Genomic DNA, 26896 nt, shown 5'->3' on the forward strand with positions numbered 1-26896 from the left:
TTGGTTTGGAGTGCTTGTTCTTGTACAGCAAAATCTAGTCTTTGATTTCTTTTTTAATGCTCTTCAGTTTTAGCTATGCCCATATTGAATTACTATCATGCTTTCCATCAATATTTCTCAGGGGTTGTTTCAAAATATTCTGTTTTCAGCACCTTAAATAATTTTTTCTTGACTTGTACTGATATAATCATTTAGGCTTCTTTTTTTCGTCCTCTACTACCTGCTGTATTTGCAGTAATCCACAGCCTCCAATTTTTCATGGTAAATGTAATTTGTCCACATCACTTTTTGGATTTAGTGCATGATGCATATTCATTAGTTTCTGTGTTTTTCAATCTAATTCTTTTAATTCATTTTGGGTCCAATCTATTTTTCCAGCTGGCTATCTAATTACTGGAACGACCCATGTGCTTATGCCTTTTATTGTAGTTCCATCATTTAATTTTGATTTTAAGATTTCCAGCAGTCTTTTGATGTATTCCCTTTCTGACAGTTCTTTAACTTTTGTGTGCAGGATGTTATCTGCTTTCGGTATTTCACAGTATATATAATTTTCATCACTTGATAGTGATTTTATACTGTCACCAATTTTTAACTCTATTCCATCTAGTTTTTGTATCTTTGCATATTGTATAGACAGAGCTGCACATTTGTCATTTGTAAATTTCATTTGAATATCTTCACTAAATAATTGCTCTGTGTTTAGCAGTGATTCTATGTCACAGTGGAAACTTTTGCACATAGTTTTAGGGGACATGGTGGCGCTGTGGGCTAAACCGCAGAAGCCTGTGCTGCAGGGTCAGAAGACCAAGCAGTCGTAAGATCGAATCCACGCGACGGAGTGAGCGTCCGTCGCTTGTCCCAGCTTCCGCCAACCTAGCGGTTCGAAAGCATGCAAATGCGAGTAGATAAATAGGTACCATCTCGGTGGGAAGGTAAACAGCGTTCCGTGTCTAAATCACACTGGCCATGTGACCACGGAAAGATTGTCTTTGGACAAAACGCTGGCTCTATGGCTTGAAGAGCGGGATGAGCGCCGCCCCCTAGAGTCGGACACGACTGGACAAAAATTGTCAAGGGGAACCTTTACCTTTACTTTACTTTAGGTCATCTAACAGATGATTGATTTCCCCCCCTACTTGTTCTGAAATATGGTAGCCCAATCAAGTTTTATTTAATATTATTGACATGGGGATTAGTGAGATGTTAAACAGCAGTGGTGAGAATCCCCTTGAATAATAATAATATTATTATTCCCTTTAACTGAATCATTTTATATTTTTGGAAGGACGCAAGAACAAAATTGCATGGTACAAGGTGTATTAACATATGACAGAGAAATATGGAATTGTCTGAATTATGGGAGAATGATTAAGCAAAGGAAGAAACACTGAGTCATTCTAGTTGGCCTCTAGCCAGGACAGGTGACATGGCTACACATGTGCAATGCTCAATTTGCTGAGTAAATGTTGCATCATACACAGGTATATAGGTGGGCAGTTAACAAACCTATGTTGTTGAGATATTCATAGAGAAGCAGCATGTCACTTTGTCAGTCAACATTCTGGATTATTGGACTGCACTGGACTGTGATTACCATTTCTGCTCTGCCAATTCTGAAGAGGTGTATATATGGATGAATATTTTGTAAATACAGTTCTGGTGGTGAAGGGAACACATCTGAGTCTTGTGTTTTCATTTTTGTCTCTGCACTGCTCACTATTTGAAAGTTATTAAACTCAAACAACACCTATCAAAAGCACTGCGTACTTTGATAAGGTGACATTTTGTATGTATGGTTGGACAATAATGCATTTGAATTACTGTGGGCTCAGCAGTTAATTATGGATTTTCTGTTACCTACAGTTTATTTATTTTCTAGTTTTTCATTAAGCTTTGTAAAACCTGGAGAGATTCTGGCTTTGTTTTATTCTCCTTATCAGGAACATAATCTTTTCTAGCTTCTCCTCTGGAGAGGGTCAAATGATTTCTTGCGAATCCTGACATATCCACTGGGGAATCGTGTACTCATTTTTCACAAGTTTGGATGAACACACTGCAGCCTTACAGCTTCTGATGCACTATCATTACTTACCCATTTTTTCTTGACTGGTGATAGATTGGCTGAATCCCATGCTCTCTTGGCTGACTTTGACTTTATCAGCAAGAAAATAACTATCCTAAAAGAATGAATGATTACTGTCAACCATGGGACCGTACTGTTTTGGTGCAGATTTTCAAGGCCACTATCCAGTGGTAGATCTTCTGAGGAGGAGGTCACACTAAAATGCACTGTGTGTTTATATAGCCCTCATCTATCTCTTGGTATGGATAGAATGTCAGGATATTTGTCCAAGGTGAATTATTGCTTGTACAGTATTAGGTTTGATGAGTTAGATCCTCACTAGTCAACATAGGCATGTACATCCTCATTTGTCTCAACCTTGTACATGAGAGTGAATTTGCACATGAACTGTAACTTCTTCCCCTGCACCAGAAAGGATGGCAAAATAATGTTCTGTTGAAGAATTGTCCAGGTTTGTATTGTTTTGTTTTGGGTTGGTTTTTGGCTTTTTGCACAAAAGACTTGGAGGATGTTATTTCTTGTTTGTCCCAGCCTCAGAAGCAGTATGAAGGAATATCAATATTTTATTCCTCGTCCTGTGGAATGAGGCTTTCTTGTGCTACCAGCTTCATAGTTTTACACAAGCTGCATAAATTACATAACTGGCACAATTTCCACAAGTTAATACTAAAGATTGGGACAAACCACAAAAATGGTGATTCGTGGTTACCCACCAACCAAGAATTGCAAATCATCTGAACTTTTAAAAAAATGAACCATGAAAGTTTTTTAACAAGTTCATGCCTGGAGGAGGGGAAATTGAACCCCCACCCCCACAGTCTACCCCCTGCCCACAGCCACCATCACCTCACTACCTGATCCTGCTGCCTCCTCTTCCTCCTCCATCACTGCAAATGGATGATCTGGCACCGTGCAGCACTGGATCACCCATTTGCAGCCCCACAGCCTGCCCACTGCCCCTGTCACCTTCCTACCTGTCCTGTTGCCTCTTCCTCCTCTACTGCTGCTATCTTGAATGAGCTTCCTTTCCAGTAGTTGGTCCTACAGTCTCTGTGCATGCACCCACCAGTCAGCTAATACTGTAGATGGGGACATGCACAGAGACAGTAGGCCCAGTTCTTGGAAGGGAAGCCAGGCCTGCTGTGTCTCAAGATGGTGGAGGATGAAGAGGAAGAGGCACCAGGACCAGGTAGGGAGACAACAGGGGGGCAGTAGGAATGGGATGGGGCAGGTTATGTGTTTGGAAGTTTGTTACATCATTTAAAAGTTTGTGGTTCAGATCAGTTCAATTTCATCAGTTTTGACAAACCTGAACTGACCTGAACCAGTCAGTGATTTTTAATGTGCTTCCTTGTTTGTTTTTTAGTTTGTGGCCATCTCTAGTTCTTGTGTTGATAAGAATGAACAAGAATAAGATATTTACCAATTATTCTTTTCATTCCTAGTGAGAACAATGAGAAGGAATTCAATAAATTTTTTTCCCCTATTCTATCCTGACAGACCAAATTTGATTGTCTCAGAAATATAGAAATATATTATGACAGAAATGTTGTGGGGTTTTTTTAATGGGAATTCCCAGAAGCCCATATTAGTATGGCCTGTGGAGATTATAGCCCCCAAAAAACAAAAATTTACCTTTTCTTGGCACTTTGTAAGCCAATTTGGCTATTTAAACCAGAAAGTCACTACAAAATTCCTTGGAAAAAATTGTACCCCACAAAGACCACCTGGAACATAGGTCCTGGCAGTGCATGATAAAGGAATGGGAGGGGGAGATCTGATATAACCCCTTACCCTCTATCTGTGGGTAGATCCAAAAGTTGCTCAGCAGTTCAGCGTGCCCACAGTAACAAAAAACAGAGGAACTGAGCGAGGGTCAGAAATGAAACAAGGTCAAATAAAACCCTATTGGCTCCTCAGTTCACATGATCCTTACTGTGCTGAATATGGTGGTATACTCTAATTTGAAGACATGCTGCCTATTCTCTTTCACAGAGTATGTAGAACAGTTAAAGGCTTCAGCACCCTGGACAGTTCCCAAAGAAAACAGGACCGTCCATATTTAGCTGAGCTTTTGCATCTGATCCTTGGTTAACTAAAGCCCTCTTGCATTTTTTTTAAAAAAAGAAAATGTTTAATTTGAAAGCATAATCAGGGAGAGAAAATTCTACCCTGTCTCACCTCTGTTGCTGTCTCTGTGGAGACTGGGAAGGGCTGGAGAGGAAAGCTTTTGTTGTACTTGGAATCTCTCCCTGCAATTGGAGACACTGACATTTCAGGGTTACTGATCATGTGAAGATGTTCCATGTGCAATAGACTGTTTCCTCTTCAGACTATCTTTTCTTGGAGATGGTTACAGGAAAGGGGCAGACTTAGTGCACTCCTTATGCTCATGCTTTCAAATTAACTTGGAAAGCAGAATCACACCTGGATAGAATTTATGTTTCTCAGGCTCCATCTTTTCTCAAGGGAATGCATTACATTCTCTGTATAAGGTGTGTCTGAGGCACCATATATCACCTCAAAATACTGAAGTTTCTGCTTGATTCCTCCACTCTTTATTTCTTATCTGAAAAATTATTTCAAACTTTGTGATAACTTCCCAGGAATGCAAGAGTAACCATGTGCACCTATATGTTTCAGGGGTTAAAGCAAGAGCATGTATTTTTTATGGTGCACTTAAAATCAGGCACATTTGTAGCAGTTCACATAATTGTGTTGCTTCTTAAATTGGCCTTGAAGTGCCAAAAAGACCTCTAACAGCACTGATTAGACTGAATTTAATTTCCCTGATTTAGACATTAAATAGGAGCTGCAATTAAGCATCACTGACTTATCTTTTGGAAGTATATTTTTAGAAGGAGCATGCACTTTAGCAGGATTAAGCCATTATTCAATGTTTAGTACTACTTGAAATTTGCTAAAGTATCTGTCTAAATCAAAGATGGATGATCCCAGGGCACTTAGGGTCCAAATTTTGCCTCAGCTCCCAAAAACAGGCTACACTGGGCTGAGAAATGGCTATTTTTAGCCATTTCCTTCCTCTCCAAAAAAGTTTAATGCTCAGATGGAACTTTCTTCCTCTCTCTCTTTCTCTTTTAACCCGTGGGTGGACATTTTCAAGAGATTCCTCCATCCCCAAAGTGAAATCTGCTGCTCCTGGAAAGAGGATATGGGGGTGAGAGGGAGGGTTTTTAAGCTTGGAAGGGGCCCTGGGGCAGCTCTGAGAACTATAACATTTCCCATGGAGCCACATGTTGGCTCACAGACCATTTGATGACCACTCCTGTTCTCGTTATAGTAGTTACATTTCTTAATTCCTATAACAAAGTCCACTCTTCCTTAGTTTCTGGTTCATTCTTATATTTGATTTAAAAATTGGATTAGTAGGTTATAGAGGTTAATAATGTACAAATGCCTAAAGTCATAGCCTTTAAGCTTTCCACATTGAACAAAACCTTTCTATAGCAACATGTCTACAGAAGAAATCCTGTGTTCTCAGGTACTCCTTCTACACAAGACATTGACCAGATGTCAATGTAGTACCGTGTCAGCTAAGAATTATCCTCATTGTGTATGTAAATAAAAAGGAAAGATCAATAGTTCAGGACATCATCATTTAATGCTAACGTTAAAATAAAATAAATTCAATAAACATGAAGCATATGACAGCACACAAAAAATCAACAAATACTTCATTGACCTTGATAGAGTTGTATGATAAAAGAGTCAAAGTTAAATGTAGTCAGGAAGAGTTAGAAAAATCATGTTGTAGGTGGTGAAAAGGCACTATTAGTTGAATTTCACAGGTGATAAATATGAATCAAGTTTTGTAAAAATCATTTCCTGGTTTCTCTTCAGATCATATAAATCAGGGTAGGCAATACCTGTGTGGTCAGGGTGAGGTCATTTTTCAGGAGGGCTCCCCAGGAGGAGCTATACTTCTTAAAGGGGCATGTGCCAAGTGAAAGTGAAAATAATAAGCTGAAACTTCACTTTTTGATGTCAATGCACTATCATATATCATTACTTTATTTAAAATCCATGAAGTAAATGCATTTAAAATCCATTTAAACGTGAATCTATTTAAAGTTCATTACATGTATGTATTCAAAATCCACTGAATATATTTATATAAATCCATTAAATATTCATTCATTACAGTTTACTGTAAGTCACAAATTCATTCTTACCAATTCTGTTTTAATAATTGGAGAATGATTGTGGTTTAATAATAGGAGAATAATTGGCAATCAGTAGTCATTACAAGCGAAGCAGAGTTTCTCAGTTCCTGACATAGTTTCTGAGTCCCCGATAGTTTCCCAACACCTTCAGAAAGAGGAAGAGAAGTGATACTCAAACGATCTCCAGCAAGTCACAAGTGAGTGCTGGTCCCAAATTGCTGAGGGACAGAAATCTCCCAACTGGATTGAAACATGGCAAATCAAGATTAGGCATCCTTCAGTCTCGAGAGACTATGGTAACGTGCTCTGTATGGAGGACTTGGAACAGCGTGTGGTGTGGCTGAGGAGGCCAATTTGAGAGTGACAATCCCTTCCACACTGAAGACAAACACAATCTGTCATCTGTCCAGCTCCCCGATTTTGCTGCTTTCGTGACTGCCTCTTTCCCTCAGCCTGCTGGACAAGTGTCTCTTCAAATTGGGAGAGGCCATGCTGCACCGCCTGCCTCCAGGCTGAATGCTCAGAGGTCAGGGTTTCCCATCTGTTGAGATCCATTCCTAAGGCCTTCAGATCCCACTTGCAGATGTCCTTGTATAGCAGCTGTGGTCTCCTACTGGGGCGATTTCCCTGCACTAATTCTCCATACAGTTAATGTTTTGGAATCCAACCATCAGCCATTCTCACAACATGCCCAAGCCAATGTAGACATCGCTGTTTCAGTAATGTATACATGCTAAAAATTCCAGCTCATTCTAGGACTACTCTATTTGGAACTATGTGCTGCCAGGTGATACCAAAATGCATTGGGGATAACGCATATGGAACATGTTCACCTTCCTCTCTTGCCTTGCACAAAGGGTCCAGGACTCATTACAGTACAGAAGTGTGCTCAGGACACAGGCTCTATAGACTTGGATCTTGATATATGCCATCAGCTTCTTATTAAGCCATACTCTCTTTGTGAGTCCAGAGAATGTGGTAAGTGCTTTGCCAGTGCGTTTATCCAGCTTGACATCTAGGGAGAAAGTGTCAGAGATCATTGAGCCAAGGTACACAAAGTCATGAACAACCTCCAATTCTTGTGTAGAGATGGTAATAGAGGGAGATGAGTCCATACCCTGGCCCATGACTTGTGTTTTCTTCGGGCTGATTGTTTATCCAAAGTCTTGGCAGGCCTTGCTAAAGTGATTCATGAGTTGTTGGAGATCCTCAGCAGAATGGGCAACAACAGCTGCATCATCAGTGAAGAGGAAGTCCCACATGCATTTCAGCTAGACTTTGGTCTTTGCTCTCAATCTAGAGAGATTAAAGAGCTTCCCATCTGATCTAGTCCAGAGATAGACACCTTCTGTTGCAGTTCCAAAGGCGTGCTTCAGTATGACAGCAAAAAAGATCCCAAAAAGGGTTGGTGCAAGGACACAGCCATGTTTCACTCTGCTTCGGATGTCAAAGGGCTCTGATGTTGAGCCATCAAAAACTACAGTGCCCTTCATTTCCTCATGAAAGGACCTGATGATGTTAAGAAGTCGAGATGGACATCCGGTCTTGGGAAGTATTTTAAAAAGGCCATCCCTGCTAACCAAGTCAAATGCTTTTGTAAGGTCTATGAAGGCCACTAAGAGTGGTTGTTGTTGTTCCCTACATTTCTCCTGCAACTATGTGAGGGAAAATACCATGTCAGTACTGGATCTGTTAGCTCGAAATTCACACTGTGATTCTGGATAGACTCTGTCTACAAGCAGCTGGATTTCTTCAGCACAACACGGGCAAGCAGCTTCTTTACAATGCTGAGAACAGAGATGCCATGGTAGTTATTGCAGTTGCCCCTGTCTCCTTTGTTCTTATACAATGTGATGATTTTTACATCCTTCATGTCCTGTGGTACTCCACTTTCCCTCCAGCAAAGACAAAAGATTTCATACAGCTCGGTGGTGATGATCTCTTTACAGCACTTCAGCAGGGATGTTATCCTTTCCAGGTTCCTTGCCGGAGGTGAGGGAATCCAAATCCGCTTTTATTTCTGCTAGATTATTAACATATTACATCCATTTTTAAAAATCAAAAGGGGTGGGAAGTTTTCTCTTTACAAAGCACACTACAGTCACAAATTTAAATTTGGTTTCTTCTTGGGGCGGTGTGGGCTAAAATGAGGGTTTTGGGACCACAGCTCACAGCCCACAATTTGACTAACCCTGATATAAAAAGTTTTTCCCTTTTCCTAAATATTTTCAGGGTACATGCTATATTTCTTCACATAGCACACAGGTAAAATATAGAATTTGCTGCTATTAGATAGTTGCTCATAGCCATTGACTTCCAGGTAAAGCAACTCCACGAAACATATAAATCTATCCATAATTGCCTATATATTGCTCATGTGGTTCTAAACATCATTTGCTGGGGAACATGAGTGGGAGGGCCACTGAATGCAGGTCCTGCTATAGATCTTTTTGACTAATGTGTCTTTTGCCTGATCCGATAAGGCCGTTTTTAAAGGCAATTTCAACAATCAGAAATTTTCTAGGGTTTTGCTGAAGTTTATTTTGCTTTCATTTTCATATAGACTCACTTCATAGACCATGCATGATTTTCTGAGCAGGTTCTATAAACTGCATCTCTGAATATGCCAGAAATGGAAAGATTTAGGAGAGGAGGAGAAGACCATAAAGGAAGGAATAGCCTTCAAAATTAAGGGAAATACATATGACATTGGGTATTTAAAGTCCATGTTTTTGCTGTGCATAGGAAACCTGGACTTAGGGGTGGGAAGAACGACAATTTCAACCCTTTTTCTACCGCTGCCCTCCTGAATTGTCTCATTGAAAGCACTATTTATATTTCAAGGGAAGCCTCCATTAGTGACAAGAGAGGCTTACTTTGATATGAAATTACTCATTAGCAAGACTGCAGAAAGAAGAAGAAAAGACTTACCCTTTCACTCTTGACCCCTCACTTCCCAGAGGCCATTATACTGCCCAAGCAGAAGAATGGCAATGAAGTCTAATGTGATATGAAGAAATCTGTCTCGCTGTGTCCAATGCTTAAGATGCTGCAAAATGTCTAAGATACTTCTGGACATGGGAAAGGCATCAGAGGTTACTAGATTTTACTAAGAGAAAGAACTCAAGTGCTGGAAGCCAATCTTAGCTGGCCAAGTGATCAAGTTGTTTACCCCAGATGTTCTGAGGTAAGAAGGTCACAGGTTTTAAGTAGAAACCAGGTCAGACTGTCCTCAGAAATGTTGTCTTTTTATGTCTGGTTTGGTTATCATTTTGCTCATTAGACATATATATGCTTTGTTATCATTTTTCCAATTAGTGAACTATAAATACGAGATGGCCAACATCTCAGATATGTTAATGAACTCGTAGAGATGTGTTAATGAACAGGTGCACTGTCTGAAAAGGTGTGTCAGAGCTAGGAATTTGGGGCACTGATTAGCTCCAGCAAAGTCTAGACTCCGGAGGGTGTTGCACAACTGATTTCTAGCTGTCTGTCACTGCTGTTCTTCAGGGGCTCCCAGTGCACAGAAGGGGCATGAAGTTTGACTATGATGTTTTATTGCTTATCCTTTCAGCTTTTTACTGTCTCTTATCTTTTTTATTAAAAGTCGTGCCTCTTCCTACATGGATGTGATCACTGGCACCAAACCAAAAAAAAAAAAGAGCCCTTGTCAGCCTCGAGAAGACAGCAGCCCAGAATGTACATTTGTGATGAGTTAATTCTATAGCAAAAGTTTGCATGGGGCTAAGCCAAAGGGGTTTAAGATACAGATGACAATGAGATGGTGAGAGACGCTCAAAGACCATCACCTTGTCTCTTGAAACTTAGACCATCACCTTGTCTCTTCAAGTTTTTCTTCTCACTGATTGTTTACAGGGAGTCATATGATACTGGATCCCTCTTTCTCACTCCAGATTCAGGTCGGCAGTCTCTCTTCCTGCCATAAACTCCAGGATATACTTAAATCAGATTTGTATGGGTGCCACTAGCTGCACACATAATAGGTTTCTGTTACATCTGTTTTAGAAATGGGTGCCACTTTTGCTAAATTTTCATTTTAGTAAGCAGTAGTCTTTCTTTTCCCCTGATGACAGACAGGTATATTGTTGTTCCAATGTGATTTCCAGACTCCATCCAACAAAATAGAAATCACTTGTAGGACGCATTTTGATAACTTATTGCCCTCTTCTCTGCAGGTGTTGCTTAATGAGAAGCTGTTTTCTGAGCACCACAGGGTTAGTCAGAGTCTGGAACAATGAGATGAGGAAAAGAAGAAGGCAACCAGGAATAATTAAATCCCATTTTTAAATGGCTCTTTTCAAAATGAACTAATACCTTAAAATTCCTTCTCACAAATTAGGCCTTTAGGACATGTCATGAGCTATCTGAGGAGCAGTTCCAATGAATATTAAGTTAATGTGGTCTTCAGGGGGTGGTAGCTTGACACGAGGCAGAATACCTTATTTTAGATAAGCCAAAATAGGTTTTGTCTTCTTTCTATATGGTAATTAGCATTTTGATGGGCTTTTGATGTTCCCAGATATCCGTGGAATACAAGAGTTTTTGGACAAAGTATCTCAGCAGGGAATGGATGTAGCACTGCAGAAGGTAGAGAACAACATCAATAAGATGATCACAGGGCTCTTTGCCACCATGCGGATTGAAGAACTCAATCGTTACAGGGATACTTTGAGACGAGCCATTCTGGTAATGAACCCATCAACAGCCAAGTCTTTCATAGCTGAGGTAAGTGTGACAACTAGCTGACATTTCTTTGTAACTCCAGATTCTTTCCAAAATTATGAGGTTTTTTATTAAAGCTTTCCATTTTCATTACTTAAAAAGAAATCTGTGTTCCTTTGTGTGTCCTATTCTACTACTACTAAAACCACACAAACACACACATATGTGCCTGTGTATGTGGTTACATTTTAAAAAATGAACACATTTTGCCCATGGGGTCTCTCTGGCTGAAATCCTATTGCTTGACATAGTAAGTCAGTTAGAGTAGGCCCACTGAATCAGTGGAATGTACAGAGGAGCTGATTCACCACATCCTCACAGATGTAGTTTACAATGATAAGCAACAGGATTTCAGCCACTGACATGAAAAAGGAGCATAAAAACATTATATTTGAGAAAATATAAAATAATTTGCTTCAAAACTCATTAGCATTCATGATTATTGTTTGGCAGATTTCAAGCCTGTCTAGTTTATCCCTTTACATTTATTTCACTGTTGTGGTTTACTAGTATGCTTCTTTTTAAATATCAGGTTACCAGACAATTATCTTGACAGTTCTATATTCAAGCTCTATATCAGGTTATTTTGTTGGGAATGGCAGGGGAAGTAAAAGCACTAATCTTTTTAATTAGGCAGAAAACAATGGGTTTCAGTCAGAGAGGTCTCACAACTGAAAGCTACCTACTGATAATCATTAAAGAAGAATTAATACTTACTTTCAATGTTAATAAACAGATACATCTGAGCAGTGCAGACATAGCAGTATACTCCGTCCTTAATTATTTTCCCAGGGACTATTTGGTAGTACATCTGTCTTTGCTTATTTCAAACTGTGTGAGCCAGTCCTGCTGTGTTTGAGGGCCCTCCAGCTCATTCAACTTATTCTTCCTTGAACTCTTGCCCTGATAGCATGTGTGACCCCTCTGTTTTTTGCATTTCCATATAGGCAGCAAACAGAAAAACTTAATCAAACCCCTGGTGAGCTGGAAAAAAAATAGCTAGTTGATTGTGTCTCTCTTGCTGGCTCATACTAGTGCAGGTTTTCTCTCTGAAGAAGTCGGTGCTTCATGTAAAGAAACAAAGCCAAACTAGTAGAAGAGGAAAGGTCAATGGGATCAGCCCTACTATTAGGCAGAGTATGGTAGCTGCCTCATGAGGAGAACACTGTGCGACACACAATCTGCTTTCCATCCCATAAGCCAGCCTGCTGCCTTCAGGCGTAATGTAGAATCTTGTTCTATCACTAGTGCAGGAAGAAGCTTCATCTATGCATCCAAGAGGCATTTAGACATGGAATGCAGGAGTCATCTCATTTTTTCCTCAGACAGCAGTGTAATTTGGGCCAGATCTGGAAATGGGGGTTGCATCAGTTCTTCACATCACTTTTATTCAAAAGAAATAAGCAAAAGGGGCTTTAGTGTATTTTGAAAAGCAGATGCTCCTGGTTACAGTCCATAGCTATACCCCCACATTAAGACTCCAAAAATGCTCAAAATTTTTGTTTTCTAAGAGATACTGAGTGCATTTCACCAAAATCCAGGGGAACAGGAAACAGATTGTGGCAATTGACCTAATTACTCCTTCTATAAAAATGTTAAACTCGTCACACCTATAAGCCATTGATCCAGTAATCATTGCAAATAAAAATGTTGATCCAAGTGTCTTTTCCTGTAGAATCATTGCCTGTAATTGTGGAAGGAATAATAAGGCCATTTAGTTTGCATTCCACGATGATTAGATGATACCCTTATAGCTGGTGGGCCTATATGTTGCAAATTACACATATCACAATTGGGAATGAAGTCCACAGAGCTATTAGCAACTATGAAACCTGGCATAAAAGAAAGTCAGATGATGTGAAAATTGGTGGCAGCTGCTGTCCAGGTGAGAGGACGAGAGTAAATGGAAATAGCCTTATTTGCCAGGCATTAGATTGGAGCTGGAGGTTGGCCACATCCGCTGATAGAGAGGGGCAGAATTTAAAGGTGGAATCTAGAGGGGAAAATCTCACAAAATGAAATCTCAGAGTTGCTCAGAACAAGTATTAATCCTCCATTCTCCATCCTTGCTTTTTTTTTTTTGAAAAAGTATCTTGCTCATTTGTGAGAATAATATGCAAACAGCAATTTCTGCTCTGTATAGGCAATCACATTCATTTTTAATATGAAAAGAGATAAATTGAAACCAACCATGTTTGCACTGCCACTATTAACAATGCATGGTGTGTTTTTCTCCCTCCATCCCAGTCACCTCTTGAACTACCAAAATTGATGTGTTTAATGTCGCTCTTCCTGTGATCCCAGCGTTTGTAGATTAAAGAATTTAAATGAGTTCTTTTTGCTAGTCTTGGAAGTGAATAACTACTTAATAAATAAATGTGTAAAATATCCAGGTTACTTTTGGAAAAAAGGGAGGCAGTCAGGTGAAACAGAATTAGAGTAAAGGAGTGCATCCTAATTCATTCCAAATTATGGCTTTTTCAGTGTGTATTTCCATTTGTTTGAGGATTGTGCTGTATATGCATACATTAGGAACAATTTAAAATGCTTTGCAGAATTATAGTATTTACATTTTCCATTGTGTTTGTCATATTTCACGCAGTTAGAAATAACAAACTGCCCGTACAGAATGCTAAATATATATAATACTGTATAGTATAATGAAATGTGAAATGTAATGTTTCTAGTTTTAATGCCCCACTTTTAATACAAACGTCAGTTACTATTAAGTATTTATATAGTGCACTATGGCATACTTTAGAATTAGTGCACAGAAATGCAGCCCAAATGCACTATATTTTATGTTCCTTACAGAACATAGATTTTTTAAAAGAAATTAACTTCTTAATTAAGTCCAGACGTTACTATTTATATTCTGCTAAATATTTTGTAATATACTAAGTGGTGGTGATGGTACTATTTGAGGATGTGTCAGTAAGGGACCTAGATGCCTCACTTTAAAGATAAGAATCCCCTCACTGAAGGACAATCAAAGAACAGTTCTACATTTGGTATCATCTGTTTTAAAGGTTGTGTGGTCTGAGACATAAATCTAGTTCACTGGTTCTCAACCTTGGCTTACTCAGGAATTGTGGACTGCAACTCCCAGAAGCCTTCACCACCAACTGTGCTGGCTGGGGTTTCTGGGAGTTGCAGTTCAAAAACATCCGAGTAACAAAGGTTGGGAACCTAGGATCTAGTTGTTAGTTTCAACCAAAACAGACACCTTGAATCCATGGGAAATTAGCGAGTTCATATGTAATGCAAGATTCTTTGGTTCAGTGTATCCCCTCCAGTTGAGATTAACACCAGACGTAGGGCTCAAGCCTGTTTTAAAGATAAAGAATTATAAGAAGGGAGATTGGAGACCCTAAAGTTGGCCATCCATAGTTAGTAACTGGGTAGTAGAGTAAATAAGCACATGGGTCAGCTGGTTAATCTTTCCCATCATCGAGAGGTGCATTTTATTTCGAAAGTGTAGAAATAATGGTTGGATTATAGAAATAAATACTTTCTAATCATCACCATTGTCATCAGCATTGTCATCATCATCATCATCATCATCATGATGTGCTGTTAAGTTAATTCTGACTTATGAAGACCCTTTTCAGGTTTTCTAGGTAGAGAATACTCAGAAGTGGTTTACTATTCCTTTCTTCTGGGGGCACCCCGGGGATTGTGCAGCTTGCCCAAGGTCACGCAGGCTGGCTCTACTCACAGGAGGCACAGTGGGGAATCAAACTCCCAACCTCTGGTTTCACAGCCAGATACTAAACCACTGAGCTATCCACTCAGCTAATAAATTCTAAACATTTGTAAATTCTAGAAATAAATGATGATTAGATATGCATCCGCGCATACAGAGAGTACACACACACTTTTTGTTTCTCAACACTCTCCTTCTCCTTTGTCCTTTTGAATGATGTTGAAGTCATCACGCAAAGTTGCAGGGGCCTGATTGGCTCACTTCCCAGTTTGTCATGTAGGGACTTCTCAGTGAAGTCATAATTGTTCTGAGTAGAGATGAGCAAGAACCGCCAAAGTGACAGTTCATGTTGGTTCATTTTTTTTGCCAAGTTCCTAGCTTCGCTTCTTCCAGTGGGTGGCCAAAATAGTTGGCAGGGGTTAAGTGGGAATCAGCAAGCCATATGGGGACTTAGGGAAGGAGATGAAGTGATATAACATTAGAAAGAACGCTCAGGGGGTGTTAAGAGCAGGTTTGGGTCTCCCAAATTGGGCATTCTATTCTAGAGCCTGTGTATTAGTCTGGAAAAAGGAATGGTTAATCTTAGATAATAATAGACTACTCAAGCTGGAAGGACATGATCTACAGTTAGGTTGGTATGCTTTTTTATGGTACAAAAAATAAGAAGAGCCTTATTAGGAACTGAGAAAAAGATCATGTGGCGTTCACCCACGTGCCCCCTTGATTGATCATCAAGACTTAGAGCACTCGAAGGCAAACAATCCCCTCTTTTACACTGCTGCCACCAGGTGATCACTAAATCACCATTACTTCAGGAAGATGAAGATTCAGTTCCACACTTTAAAGTCTTTTAAATATAACTTTAGTTTATCGATTACAGAAATTGATAGTGATTCATGAATATCTTCAATAGGTTAATTTATTATTAACAACAATCTTCTATTTGATAATACACTCCTAACTAATCACCTCTCAGATTTCCCCAAACTCCACACTCTATCTCCTTCTCCACTCTTTCACGCCACTCATATCCCCCTCTCTCAGGCTCCGCCTCTTATCACATCTCTCTCAGTTCCGCTTCTCAGCATCATGAATATACATGAAAAATACATAACAAACATGAACCATTGACATAATAAAGGGGAATGCTACAGATCATAAAGCAGATATACAAAAAAAAAAAAAAGAAGAAGAAGAAGAAGAAGAAGAAAAGAAAAGAAACCTGAGCTGGGTATCACCTATAGAGGCCTTTATACAGCCTAATATTGTAACAGGGAGGCAGTCAGGTGAAACAGTGAGTCCTGGACCCTTTGTGCATGTCAGGAGAGGAAGCTGAACACTTTCCATATGTGTTGCCTCTGACGGATTTTTGGCATCACCTGGCAGGACAAAGTTCCAAACAGAGTAGTCCTAGAACGAGCTGGAATATTCAGCATGTATACATTACTGAAACAGCGACGTCTACGTTGGCTTGGGCACGTCGTGAGAATGGCTGATGGTCGGATTCCAAAGGATCTCCTGTATGGAGAATTAGTGCAGGGAAATCGCCCCAGAGGGAGACCACAGCTGCGATACAAGGATATCTGCAAGCGGGATCTGAAGGCCTTAGGAATAGACCTCAACAGATGGGAAACCCTGACATCTGACCGTTCAGCCTGGAGGCAGGCGGTGCATCACAGCCTCTCCCAATTTGAAGAGACCCTTGTCCAGCAGGCCGAGGCAAAGAGGAAGTCACAAAAGCAGCAAAACTAGGGAGCTGGACAGGGGACAGATTGGATTTGTCTTCAGTGTGGAAGAGATTGCCACTCTCGAATTGGCCTCTTCAGCCACACTAGACGCTGTTCCAAGTCCTCCATACAGAGCACGACACCATAGTCTTTCGAGACTGAAGGATGCCTAACCTATTGTAACAGAAGTGAAATTGTTAAGATATCAAGATTTATTAAAAAAAGGATTGTGATTTAAGGTCCAAAGAAGAGTTAAAAGTGCAAAATATATATCTAGACTGGTGGTCTAGAGCAATGGTCCCCAACCTTGGGCCTCCAGATATTCTCGGACTTCAACTCCCAGAAATCCTGGCCAGCAGAGGTGGTGGTGAAGACTTCTGGGAGTTGTAGTCCAAGAACATCTGGAGGTCCAAGGTTGGGGACCACTGGGCTAGATCTCAAAGAGAATCTAGGGACACAAAAGACAAAACAGAGGGCTTCTACATAGAACCAATGGTATTTAATAAACATTTGTTGGGTTCAAACGAGAAAGTATGAAAATGTATGATTATCTGCTTGAAACTAAAATGCAAGATGAGATTGTAAAAGAATATATGATTAGGTGGGCACAAAATATAGGACATAATATTGATATTGATCATTGGTTGCAAATATGAAAAAAATAATATAAAGCTTACAAAATTGGTAAATTTTAAGCATAAAATTTCCAACACACACTTGACACCTCTGTATAAATCTCTGACAGTTTTTTGGAGTCATATATCACCTATAAAACATCTTATATATGTTAAGATGTTTTATAGGTGATATATGACTAAAAAAACTGTCAAAGATTTATACAGAGGTGTCAAGTGTGTGTTGGAAGTATAAAGCACATGAGGGAGTTTTTATCATATATGAGGGACTTGTAGAGAAGTGAAGCAGTATTGGATAGCAGTACATAGTTCATTACAAAAAAATATTGCTCTGTAATACTGTACTCCACTAAATCAAGAATTGTTTTTACCGAATATTATACCGGATAATATAGATGAAACAGATGGATATCTAGTTATACATATACCGTATTTTTCGCTCCATAAGACGCACCTTTCCATAAGACGCACCAAATTTTTAGGAGAAGAAAACAGGAAAAAATTATCTGCTTTCTTCTCCTAAAATTTGGTGAGCCTTATGGAGAGGTCCATCTTATGGAACACACCCATGGGTCCTAGGGTGTGTTCCAGGACCCTTTGGAGCCTCCCCCTGCCTCCCTCGGGGGCGAGAGGGGGTGAAATCGCCACCTTCTGGGGCTCTTCTGAAGTTTCCCAAGCCTCAGAAGAGCCCCCAAAGGTGGTGATTTCATCCCCTCTGGCCCCCAGGGGAGGCAGGGTCAGTATCCAAAGAGTCCTAGAACACACCATAGGACCCTTTGGAGACTCACCCTGCCTCCCCCGGGCGACAGAGGGGGCAAAATAGGCAGCTTCCAGGATCTTTTCTGAGCCTTTCCAGGCTCAGAAAAGGTCCTGGAAGCTCCCGATTTTGCCCCCGCTGTCCCCGTGGGGGTGGGTGGGTGGGAGCCTGGCAAGGGTCCAAGGGAGCCTCCCACCCCCCCATGGGACCAGGGGGGGTAAAATCGCCAGCTCCCGATTTTACCCCCCCCCCCTGGCCACGTGGGGGTGGGTGGGGGGAGGGTGGCATGGGTCCAAGGGAGGGTCCCTTGGACCCTTGCCACCCTCCACCCACCCCCCCATGGGACCCGGGGGGGGTAAAATTGCCAGGTTCTGGGAGTGTTTGGAGGCTCCCCAAGCCTCCAAACACTCCCAGAAGCTGGCGATTTTAACCTCCCTGGCCCCATGGGGGTGGGTGGGTGGGAGCCTGGCAAGGGTCCTGGGAGGCTCTCTTGGACCCTTGCCACCCTCCACCCCCCCATGGGACCAGGGGGGGTAAAATCGCCAGGTTCTGGGAGTGTTTGGACGCTCCCCAAGCCTCCAAACACTCCCAGAAGCTGGCGATTTTACCCCCCTTGGCCCCGTGGGGGTGGGTGGGGGGAGGGTGACATGGGTCCAAGGGAGGGTCCCTTGGACCCTTGCCACCCTCCACCCACCCACCCCCACGGAGCGGGGGGGTTTTAAAATCGCCAGCTTCTGAGTGTGTTTGGAGGCTTATCAAGCTTCCAAACACTCCCAGAACCTGGCGATTTCGCCAGGGCTGGCCCCGTGGGGGGGTGGGGGGAGGGTGGCAAGGGTCCTGGGAGGCTCCCTTGGACCCTTGCCACCCTCCACCCCCCCATGGGACCGGGGGGGGTAAAATCGCCAGGTTCTGGGAGTGTTTTGAGGCTTGGGAAGCCTCAAAACACTCCCAGAACCTGGCGATTTTGCCAGTGCTGGCCCGTGCGTGGGTGGGAGGAGCGTCGCAAGGGTCTGAGTGAGCTTCCAGGACCCTTGCAACGTTCCCCCCACCTGGAAGCTGGTGATTTCGCCTGTGCTGGCCCCGTGGGGGCGTGGGGGAGCCTCGCAAGGGTCCTGGAAGGCTCACCCGGACCCTTGCGACGCTCCCCCCCACGGGGCCAGCAGCGACGAAATTGCTGCATTCACACCATTAGACGCACTGACTTCCCCACCCACATTTTGGAGGGGGGAAAGTGCGTCTTATGGTGCAAAAAATACGGTAGTTATAGCAGCCAGAATTCTTTATGCTAAGAACTGGAAGAAACCGGAGATACTGAAGCAAGAGGAGTTCTTGGAGAAGATTTGGGAAGCGACAGAGATGGATATACTATTGGAAGTGTTGAAAGAGTGTCTAATACAAAAGCCAACTGAACAATGGAATTTATTATACGAATGGCTTGAATTTTAACATAGAATTAAACTAAGATATAACTCTAAGTAGAAATCTGGAAGGGCAATCAAACTATAGAAGGGAGAAAAGTGGACTTGATATTGTAACACAAACAACAGGATTGGATGACAGTATATTTTATGTTCTTCTCCACCTCCCTATTTGGTCCATTCCCCTTAACTTCTGTACCCCTTACACTATCCCTAGTTTTTTTAAAAGAAAAAAAGTTTAAAAAAGAAAAAGAAAAAATTTAAAAAAGGAAAAGAAGTTTTTTTTGTTTTTTTTAAAGGAGAACACTCAGGGAGAAGATCAACATGCTACTATTAACTCCTGAGGAGAGGAAGTCTGATGTTTAACAGATCAATGTTGCCTTGGTTGCAGGGATCTAGTGCATTAGTTCTAAAGCTTTAGTTCCTTTTATCCCAGAATTCACTCTGTCAAAGGAATTCAGTTCCCACCATGAGAGACACAAAAGGTCTTCTGAGTAACAGACTTCTCTTTTTCTTCTTATCGATATTCGGTTGCTTTATTTAGCATTTATGCTGGGTTTCAAAAAATACAAGATGCAGATTACAGGTACAGTTAGACATGGGAACTGCATGCAAATAGGTTTGTGATTATTACAGGATTTCTGATTCTCAGTATTTCTCTTGGTGTGACAAGATACTCTGTGTGTCCACTGGTAAGATTTTCCAGCTCATTCCCCCCTTTTGTTGTGGTGATTGTGCTTTGATCTGCGCAGGAAACTGCCAATTCTGTGCACCTTTCTAGTGACTCCTGCACAGGAAAAAATAGCACTCTCTGCAGGAGTTAAACCAGTACTGCTCAGCTTTGCATTTCTTCTGTCCTTTCCAGGAAAGGTGCTGTTCTGTGCAGGATGACAGAAGAGAGACAAGCTAAAAATTTTGTTAAGTGTAGACTTAAAAAAAAACTCTCAAGTAAAAGGTTTAGAGTACAGAGGGCTTGGATGTTGCTTTCTTCACTTGTAAATTAGTTTGGCAATTCCCCCCCCCCTTTTTTTTGGTATGGCATTCCATAATTTTATGATTTTATATATTTTTATACTGTTTTGTTTTATTTTGTAAGCCGCCCCGAGTAGACATGGTCTAGAGGGGCGGGGTAAAAATCAAATAAATAAATAAATAAATAATGATGCTCAGATAGACAATTAAAATTATTCTTAAATCAGCTCTCCTTTTAAAACTGTGTTACACTTTGTTTTGATTTAGTTACCCAGTAAGATCTGTTGAGTTGTATTTTCTCCCTCTCTGATCTACAGTGATTGAAGTTAGCTCTTCAAGGATTTAGGGAACTTTACCTGAAGATGCCAGGAGGTTGAGCCTGAACATTTTTGTTTGCATAGCACATACTCTATAACAGTTTTATAGAATGTTATTGGTCCCATTAGAATTCATATTTTTCCCATGATCCCTACAATTATTGCTGGAGCTTCCACCCATCTTGATAAGTTGTTCAGAACGATGTAACAAATAACCACAAGTCTCCTCATCCTCAATGGGTTTCTCAACAAATCAGGACACTCCATGAAAACAGTGGTCAACCACTGCAAGATTTGTCACTTCTGCAGGGTGAAAAAACCCGAGAAAAAAAACTGCATTTGTTTTCAATAGGAGCAACATTAGCAAAAAACCAGTTTTTCCCTACATAAACAAAATCTATATTTTTGTCTTGGGAACATGTATTTCACACTACAGCTCTTACATTTTATGTGCATATTTTTCAAAATGCATGTTTTTAATGCAATCTCTGTTTTTGTGATTTTTTTGTAAAAAAATTTAAAGAGTGAAAAATGCCCACAAACTCTCACAAAGTTTTCCAGAAAAGTGCTTTAGTGTGTTTTTTTTTCTTCCTCACCTGTGAGAATAATGTAAGCAAGGTTTTACTCCCAAATTGGTAGAGACAGTTCTTTACTGTATTAGTTTACTTTGTGAAAGAAATTCACTCACTTAAATTCAAGGAAGGTTTTTGGTTTTCCACTTACAGTTGCAGCAAAACAGTAATTGTCCTATAATGACTTTGTTTCATTTTAAACATTTTCATGCTGCCCTTCAGCAAAGCTATAAGGGCAGTGTACAATAAGTTAATAAACTTCCAGTGCAAAATCAGAAACAAATAAACAGAGCAGAACTGAGCAACATAGTAATATTGCTATGAATATAAAATATGCTGGCAATATCTGCTCATTGCTGCTGCCTGACAAAATGTATGTGAGCTTTCTCTGCCTTTTTGTCCATGAACATTTCCCTCATAACTTCACTGCCAACACCGAATGGAATTCAGTGAAGGAAAATAATGAGGAGAGAAACTTTATAATTCCATATAAGGGATTTATATAAAGAATTTTTAGTCCAATTTTCAACCAAAGAAACTCCCTCAAATCCTAGAATAAATCATTAGAGTTTTAAAAGGGTTTACATTGAATGTGGTGTGCAAATTTCAGATGAAACAGACTGCAAATGCCTCCAAGTTCAAATGCTTAGACGTTTTAAGTGATTTCCTTCCCATTTTCAATCCATTTGTCTCAGTTGCTTGCCACATGACATGATTCCCTGATGAATGGAAACTGAGGTATGATGTAAAAGAAATCCTGGCACAACCAGAAAGGGGGGGGGAGACTGAAGAAGCAGGAGAGGAGATTTGCTGACCCAGACTACCTGTTCAGTCATGAGTATTAAGAACCAGGATGTGTGCCAGAGAGTTAAGATGGTAGTTCCAATGCTAAGGATGTGCAATTGCAACTTTATTTATTTGATTTATTTATTTGATTTATATACCACCCATCTGGCAGCCACGGCCACTTTGGGCGCTTTACAACAAATAACATACATTTTCATGTTGCAGCTAGTGAATTCACATCAGTATTCCAGAGAATATAGTTCCAGTAGACCTTTGTGACTAAGCAATCACAAATGAAGTCCATATTTACCCCCAATAACCAATCACAAAATGAAGCAGGCTAGTTTACAAGCAGTGGAAGTATGAAAATGTCTTCCTACAAAAACCAAGCCTTTAAATAATCCCTTCTAATGGCATGCTATCCATACATAATAAATAATTAACTTTATATCTGATTCTGAAACTTGGGTAAAGATTGGGCCACCCCTCTATAGTCCTGGAACCTGACAAATTAATTGTTATATTTATTTATTTTATTTGATTTCTATACTGACCATCCTTTCTTCCTAGGGGTTAGGAGGAATGGTTATAGTTTGGCTTATGCTAAGCAGCGAGAGCTTGGCCATTTGTTTTGCTAAAGCTGCATAAACCACCAGTCAGATTCTGACAGATAAGTTGTACAAAAGTCACACAAGCTAACCTGAGAAACACAGCAGGGACAGTTTGCTTACTAGGGAGGAATGGACAAAAAGTTACAATCTGGTTTATGAGAAACAAAAGGACGTTGGCATTCTATTTTGCCAAGAATGCGTAAATCACCTGCAGGATTCTGGCCAGATAGATAGATAGATAGATAGATAGATAGATAGATAGAGAGAGAGAGAGAGAGAGAGAGAGAGAGAGACAGACAGACAGACAGACAGACAGACAGACAGACACAGAAAGAAAGAAAGAAAGAAAGAAAGAAAGAAAGAAAGAAAGAAAGAAAGAAAGAAAGAAAGAAGGAAAGAAGGAAAGAAAGAAAGAAAGAAAGAAAGAAAGAAAGAAAGAAAGAAAGAAAGAAAGAAAGAAAGAAAGAAAGAAAGAAAGAAAGAAAGAGAAAGTCACACAGGGCTATCTTTTGAACTTTATAGTACCAGATTTTATCATTTGCTATATAATTCTAAAATCCATGCAATTCCAATGAACTAACTGTCAGCAACAGGTTTTCTGAGGGGAAGGGAATGGTTTTATCTGGCTTTTTAAAAAAGGCCCTTCAGTACAGCAGCTCCTTTTATGTAGATGCTGAAATGTTCGCAAAGGAAATTACTGCAGTTGACACCAGGAGTTGTCAAGAGTTTTAGATTATCTGCAGATGATTCCTTCTAGTGAGATAATAGGCCTGTGGTGTAGCTCAGAAGTTACAAACAATATCTACTGTCATACATAGGTAGGCATGACAATTATCATGGGGGGAAAAAAAGAAATCAATTCCAGACTTACCAACAATGTGGCATTGCATCTGGTTTTTCAAGCACTAATGAGCACATCCGAAAACATCCATCAGACTGGAAAACAGCCGCCACTGAAAGGCAGAAAGAACTTTTCAACTGGAAGGAGATGAGAATTAGTTTAAATTCTTACATTCAAGTCCCGTCTAGGATTGTGGATTGGGATTTGTTACTACTGTTCATAATGATAGGATGGGTGGCTTGTCATTCAGATGAAGTGATATGCTTCTTCTGCTTCAGCCATGTGTTGTCCCTGGGCTATAGTTTCTACTTTGGGACATTTAATGCAGTGTTCTATAGTAGAGCTTGGAAAAGTTACTTTTGGGTTTATAGATCCCTGAATCTTCCTGCAACATGGATAATGGGTATGTTCCCTCAGGAGCTCTGGTTAAAAATAAATATACTTTTACTGAACATTTGCTATATTCCATATGGCCTTCACTGAGACCTTTTGTAGCATGATAGAATTCTGGGAAAGGAACATAGAAATGCAGAGATATCAAAGAGACAGAAATCAGTGAAAGTTAAGATCTCCTGAAAAGTAAATCAGATGGAAATTTAATATTAATATAGGTGAGTATAATGATGCAGCAAAGTCACACACGACTGAGCAAAGGTTGGGACTCAAAACATTATCTTATTGTGCTTCTTAGATAGGTAGGTAGGTACGTAGGTAGGTAGGCAGGCAGGCAGGCAGGCAGGCAGGCAGACAGAGTTTCACCACAACACTATACTGATTCTTCTTAAAAGAAACTGGCCAAGCTTTGCCAGGAAGTGAGTTTCACTGAGTTCAAAAGGAATTAGTGTCCGTTTAGATTCATTACATATGAAGGACAGGACCTGGCAGGAGCTAACTTGAAGAGGCAATAAGTGAAGAAACATGAGAAGAACAATTATTTTGTGGATATGTGTCTATGCATATACACAACTTACCAACTTTCAGAGCTAGTTACATGAATGTTTTTCACATGAATCACAGTAGGGGTTTTTAAAGGAAGTTTCTAAACATTCCTGGATATATATAATAGTGCCCATATATTTTTTTTAAACACTGAACTACATTATTCTGTATTCTGCCAGTTTTTAAATACCATTTCTCAAGTCGTTCAGTTGGAAAGGACTCATCCATTAACACGATTTCTGCTGGTGAAAGGCAGGCTGTTGCACTTTTTTCAATAGCGATTTTTTTTATACTGTATAAAGTCTTCCTGTGTAGTATGCTCTATTGTATTATATCTTTGTTAACAATAAATGAAAAGTCATTCTTTTCATTGGCTTAGATTTGTAGTTCTGTAAGGAGCAGCCTCTCTACTATCTTCCCAACAGCTTCAACTGAGCTTAAAGCTTAAAGTATCAATTTGCAATAACTCTCAAATTCCTTCCTTAACCACCATGCTGAACACATTGGCACTTCTTATTAAGGAAGCAGAAAAATTACTCCAGCAGAGATTTTTTCAAAAATCTATTGAGAAATGTACATGCTTTTTAAATAATTATGTGCTGTCAAGTACAGTGACCCTTTTTGAGGGTTTTCCAGATTTAAAAAATGTTTACCATTCCTTTCTTCTGCAGGTGCCCTGAGACTGTGCAGCTTGCCTATGACTTCACAGGCTGACTGTTCTCTCTGAAGGCACAGTGAGGAACTGAATTCCCAAACTCTGGCTCTACAGCCAGATACCTAAACCACTGAGCTATCCGGTCAGCCTCATGTTTTTTTTAACTACAGTGGTGCCTCGCAAGACGACGACCCTGCTAAACAATGAATCCGCATAACAATGACTTTTTGCAATCGCTATAGTGATTCGCAAAACAGTCATTCCAATGGGCAATTTTCACTTAACAACAATTTGGTTCGTGCTTCGTGAACCGTTTGTTCGCAAGACGATTTCTACAGCTGATCATCGGCTTCACAAAATGGCTGTCCTGTGTTTTCCGGACCCATGCTTTGCAGGGCAGCCATTTTTACAGCTGATCGGCGCTCGCAAAATGGCTTCCCTATGGGCGATCTTCGCTGGACAACGAGGTATTTTCCCCATTGGAACGCATTAAACGGGTTTCAATGCATTCCAATGGGGAAACAGATTTTGCGTGACGACAATTTCACTAAACAGCGATTTCAATGGGACGGATTATCGTTGTCATGTGGGGCACCACTGTACTTAGAAATGTATCATATTCTTCACTTTTTATTCAAATTTAGATTAGGCATCCTTCAGTCTCGAGAGACTATAGTAACGTGCTCTGTATGGAGGACTTGGAACAGCATGTGGTGTGGCTGAGAAGGCCAGTTCGAGAGTGACAATCCCTTCCACACTGAAGACAAATACAATCTGTTATTTTCCATGAAATTATCTGGCCCATATTCTGTTGAAAAGATTAGGAATTACAGTATTCTATATAGTTTATAGTGGATATATTTTGATTGGAAGGTCATCTGTTTTACAAACATTCTTCTGAGTATAGCATTTAATAAATCTGTTCTAGGGGTAATTCCCAGTAGAATTTGGGGATTTAAAATAGTTGTCCGAAATTTCAGTATGCATTCAGTCAGCATATCAGTGACTTACACTTTGACAATTTTGTTTGCAAAATACAACTGCCAGAGGGCCAGGCATAGTTACTTTATTGTTAAAGTGCCAATCATCTTGCTATATCATTTTCCCAATCAAAACCACCTACCCCAAATTTCCAACATGCCTATTACATATATTTCTTCTTCCCAAGGAAAAAAGGAGCTTGTGGGGTATTTCAGTTGATGAAAATCAATCCTGTACTGCATACTGATTCACCTTAAGAGCTCCTCTCTCTCCGTCTCTCTGTATGTGTGTATTTAAATCTACAACAGATCACAAACATTCTGGATTACTGTGTAGTTTCATACTGTTGTCACTGTTTTCTGTTGAAAGCTTCGAGCTAGGTAATACCTTAAAAGTTAAAAAATAGCGTTCAAGTTTTCCCGAATTTTTATCAGTCAAAGGTGGCATACCATGTAGGATTAAGAGTAACAGTTTCATAAATGGGCATATATGGGATGTCCATACGTAGCTTTTGAGGTCCACAATATAAGGAGATTTCTATGTCCTCCTAGTTACTTGTTAATATTTGGTATGAGGATGACCTTACACTCCCATTAGCTTAGACATACACACAAGCAAGTGAACATTTGCGCAGGGCTGATGTGTAGTGGAGGTGTAATGTTGCCCAGCACACACACACCCCAAAAGGTGAATGCTCAGAAATTCTGAAAAGTAACATTTCCTTTCTAGAGGGAAAGATATAGTGTCTGTGTCTGTGTGGAACCCCTTTAGAAATCCTCAGAAACATGTCCTCTGAAAAATTCCATCCTTTTTTTTTTCAGCTGGCATTTTGCAAACATAGATATATCATTACTATCAAGGGACTGCCTGTTACCCTGTTATCCCAGTGTTTAGACTGTCATAAAATATGGAAGGTATCTTTTGAAATTTTCAGCCCTAGCTCTAAACCTCTTCTCCCACAAT

General features: G+C 40.3%; 1 protein-coding gene across 5 annotated transcripts in view; it reads left to right on the plus strand.

The window, feature by feature from the left end:
• Window positions 1-26896, plus strand: part of GRID2 (glutamate ionotropic receptor delta type subunit 2) — a 963252-nt gene that overhangs the window by 558000 nt on the left and 378356 nt on the right. For all 5 annotated transcript variants that reach the window (XR_012087806.2, XM_073001950.2, XM_078394565.1 and 2 more), the window contains exon 4: window positions 10814-11019. Coding sequence is in view for 4 of the 5 variants with exons in the window: in XM_073001950.2 (XP_072858051.2) it covers window positions 10814-11019 (206 nt within the window). In the remaining variant the exon portion in view is untranslated. The remainder of the gene's footprint in view (window positions 1-10813; window positions 11020-26896) is intronic.

Source organism: Pogona vitticeps, chromosome 5, assembly GCF_051106095.1.
Source record: "Pogona vitticeps strain Pit_001003342236 chromosome 5, PviZW2.1, whole genome shotgun sequence".
In the NCBI taxonomy this organism is placed as follows: Eukaryota; Metazoa; Chordata; class Lepidosauria; order Squamata; family Agamidae; genus Pogona; species Pogona vitticeps.